We start from the raw sequence: 2638 nt of genomic DNA, 5'->3' as shown, positions 1-2638 counted from the left end.
TTTAGACAACCACAATCAGCAAACCAACTTGAGGCTAGCCACCATGAAGACAATGTTCATCCTCGCTCTCCTCGCCCTTGCAGCATCCACCGCCATTGCTCAATTGGAAACCATTTGTAGCAAGGGCTTCGGACAATGCCAACACCACCAACAATCGGGGCAACAACAGTTGCTGGATCAGATGAAGCCATGTGTGGCTTTCGTACAACATCAGTGTAGCCCAGTGAGAACACCATTCCCACAAACACAGGGAGAGCAGCATAGCAGTTGCCAAACTGTGCAACACCAATGCTGTCGGCAGCTAGTGCAGATCCCAAAGCAAACCCGGTGCAAGGCCATCCAGAGCATGGAGGAGGCTATCATTCAACAACAACCCCAACAACAATGGAAGGGGCCCCAACAGCAAGCACAACTTAAGAGCATGAGGATGTTGCTTCAGACCCTGCCGTCTATGTGCAACATCTACGTCCCGGTACAATGCCAGCAACAACAACAACTGGGGCGACAACAACAACAACAGCTGCAGGAGCAGTTAAAACCGTGTGCGACATTCCTACAACATCAATGTAGGCCAATGACAGTGCCATTCCCGCATACACCAATGCAGAAGCCTACAAGCTGCCAGAACGTGCAGTCCCAATGCTGCCGGCAGCTAGCACAGATCTCAGAGCAATTCCGCTGCCAAGGCATCCATAATGTGGCAGAGTCTATCAGGCAACAACAACAACACCAACCACAACAGGAAGCACAACTTGAGGGCCTGAGGATGTCACTTCACGCCCTAGCATCGATGTGCAAAATCTACATCCCTGTACAATGCCCAACCACCGCCACCACCCCCTATAGCATTACCATGACAGCTAGCTCTACCGGTGGTACCTGCTAGTTGATCAATGTAGCAGTTGCAAAAATAAAAATGTCATGCATCATCATGTGTGACTAGTACTAATTGCAACATGGAAATAATAAACAGATGTTCCTGAATGAAGCATTTGTCTAAATAAAGCTAAATGTTTGCATGATATATTAAGTCTATGAATTTTCTGACTGAACTTAACCATCACCATACTCTGTATATCTCCCATTAAACCAATAGTTCATAGCCAGAAGAAAAATATAATACACTTTGTTTTAGAACGAAGGGTCAAGAAGGGTCCGGCTTTGAATCAACAAAGTCATCAACTGGCCTGAAATTACAACGGTCATCATCCAACAAGAAAAAACAAAAAGAAATGAAAGAATTCCTTATTAACACTGTTTTAAATATGGTTTTCCTATTTGACACTGGAAAAAAATTCCCTATCTAACACCAACTTTAAATTTTTGTTCCCAATATAACACTTCCGTCTATTTTTTGACCTAATGGTGTTAAATGACACATGAAATGACAAGTTTACCCCTAACACTAGAAGCAACTAAGTCAGATCAAGTTCATTGTCATTGGCTTCACCGGGCCCAAAATCCCTTGTACTCGAGAACACCGAGCGGCACATGAGGCGGGTGGTCGTCTCGCTCTGGAATACCAACCGATGTAGGCCTTCCTTGTCGGCACGCTGCACGAGAATATGCTGTGGTGGACTGCGTTGTGCAGGGTCGTCCACATGACAGATCTCAAGGAGACGACGAGCTGTGACCTCAGTCTGCACAAACTAATCAATGGTTCCGGCTTGAGAAACTGGTCAAGGCGGGGGCTATGGGATCATGGGAGCAGCCAAGGCGCAGCCGGATGGGAGCGTCTGGGAGTTGGGCAAGCCCGTGTGGTGGAGTGTTGTTTAGAATGCTGGATCGATCCCCTCAAATGCAGCGCGCGTACTGCAAAGATAGCTCACAAACACACAAATGGCTCGATTGATTTTCCTCTAACAGCAGAACGAGCATGCGCTCTTCTCTAGCCATGTATTTACGTACGTACTTGAACCTTGCTTGCGGTACTTTTTCGTAGTACCTTTTGGCTTATTTTGTTACACTAACCATGAACCCCACCCTTAAATAAGATACCGGAACTAAAGAGAAGGAGCGAATAGATGTTTGAGGGCATAATTGTCATTTCACATGCCATTTAACTCAGTTTGCCCGAAAAATGGATGAAAGTGTTATATTGAGAACAAAATTTAAAGTTTGTGTTAAATAAGGAAAAATATTTTCTCAGTGTCAAATCGGGAAAGACAGATACATAGTGTTGCCCAAGCAGCTTACAAACACCAAATGTAGCAAGTACTCTAGAGATAAGAAAACTAAGGACTAGCTTAATGTCCATGGAGTCCTCAAAACGCAAGGGGAGTAGAGCAAACAGAGTGAAACTTCAATTGGAGACATAACCCAACGGCGGAGCAACACAACCTCATCTACTTCGAGAAGTGAAAACCAAATCGTGCCAGTCCTCACTAATCCTGCCCCTCGCCCTGGACAAAGGCGCCGGACCGCCAGTAGATTCTCAACGTAAACTTACCCCTGCGCTAAGAACACCATACAAAGAGCCACAACGGTGCTCACAGATCCAATCACAAAGAAAAAAGTTGCTGAAGGTTGAGGTCCCTGAACAAACATTCTAGGCAGGAGCTGAGTCAATCATAAAAAGAACCAGACCATGCCCGCCTACATCAGGACCATGCTACTGCAACGTTATGCTGCTACCGAT

General features: G+C 45.7%; 1 protein-coding gene across 1 annotated transcript; it reads left to right on the top strand.

The window, feature by feature from the left end:
- Positions 1–6: 6 nt before the first annotated feature.
- LOC123150303 (avenin-like b6) lies at positions 7–1024 on the top strand. Its single transcript, XM_044570159.1, has one exon. The coding sequence runs from the start codon at positions 44–46 to the stop codon at positions 884–886; it is 843 nt and encodes a 280-aa protein (XP_044426094.1). The 5' UTR covers positions 7–43; the 3' UTR covers positions 887–1024.
- Positions 1025–2638: the final 1614 nt, after the last annotated feature.

The sequence above is a fragment of the Triticum aestivum genome, chromosome 7A (genome assembly GCF_018294505.1).
Source record: "Triticum aestivum cultivar Chinese Spring chromosome 7A, IWGSC CS RefSeq v2.1, whole genome shotgun sequence".
NCBI lineage: Eukaryota > Viridiplantae > Streptophyta > Magnoliopsida > Poales > Poaceae > Triticum > Triticum aestivum.
This window is presented reverse-complemented; position numbering and strand designations above follow the sequence as displayed.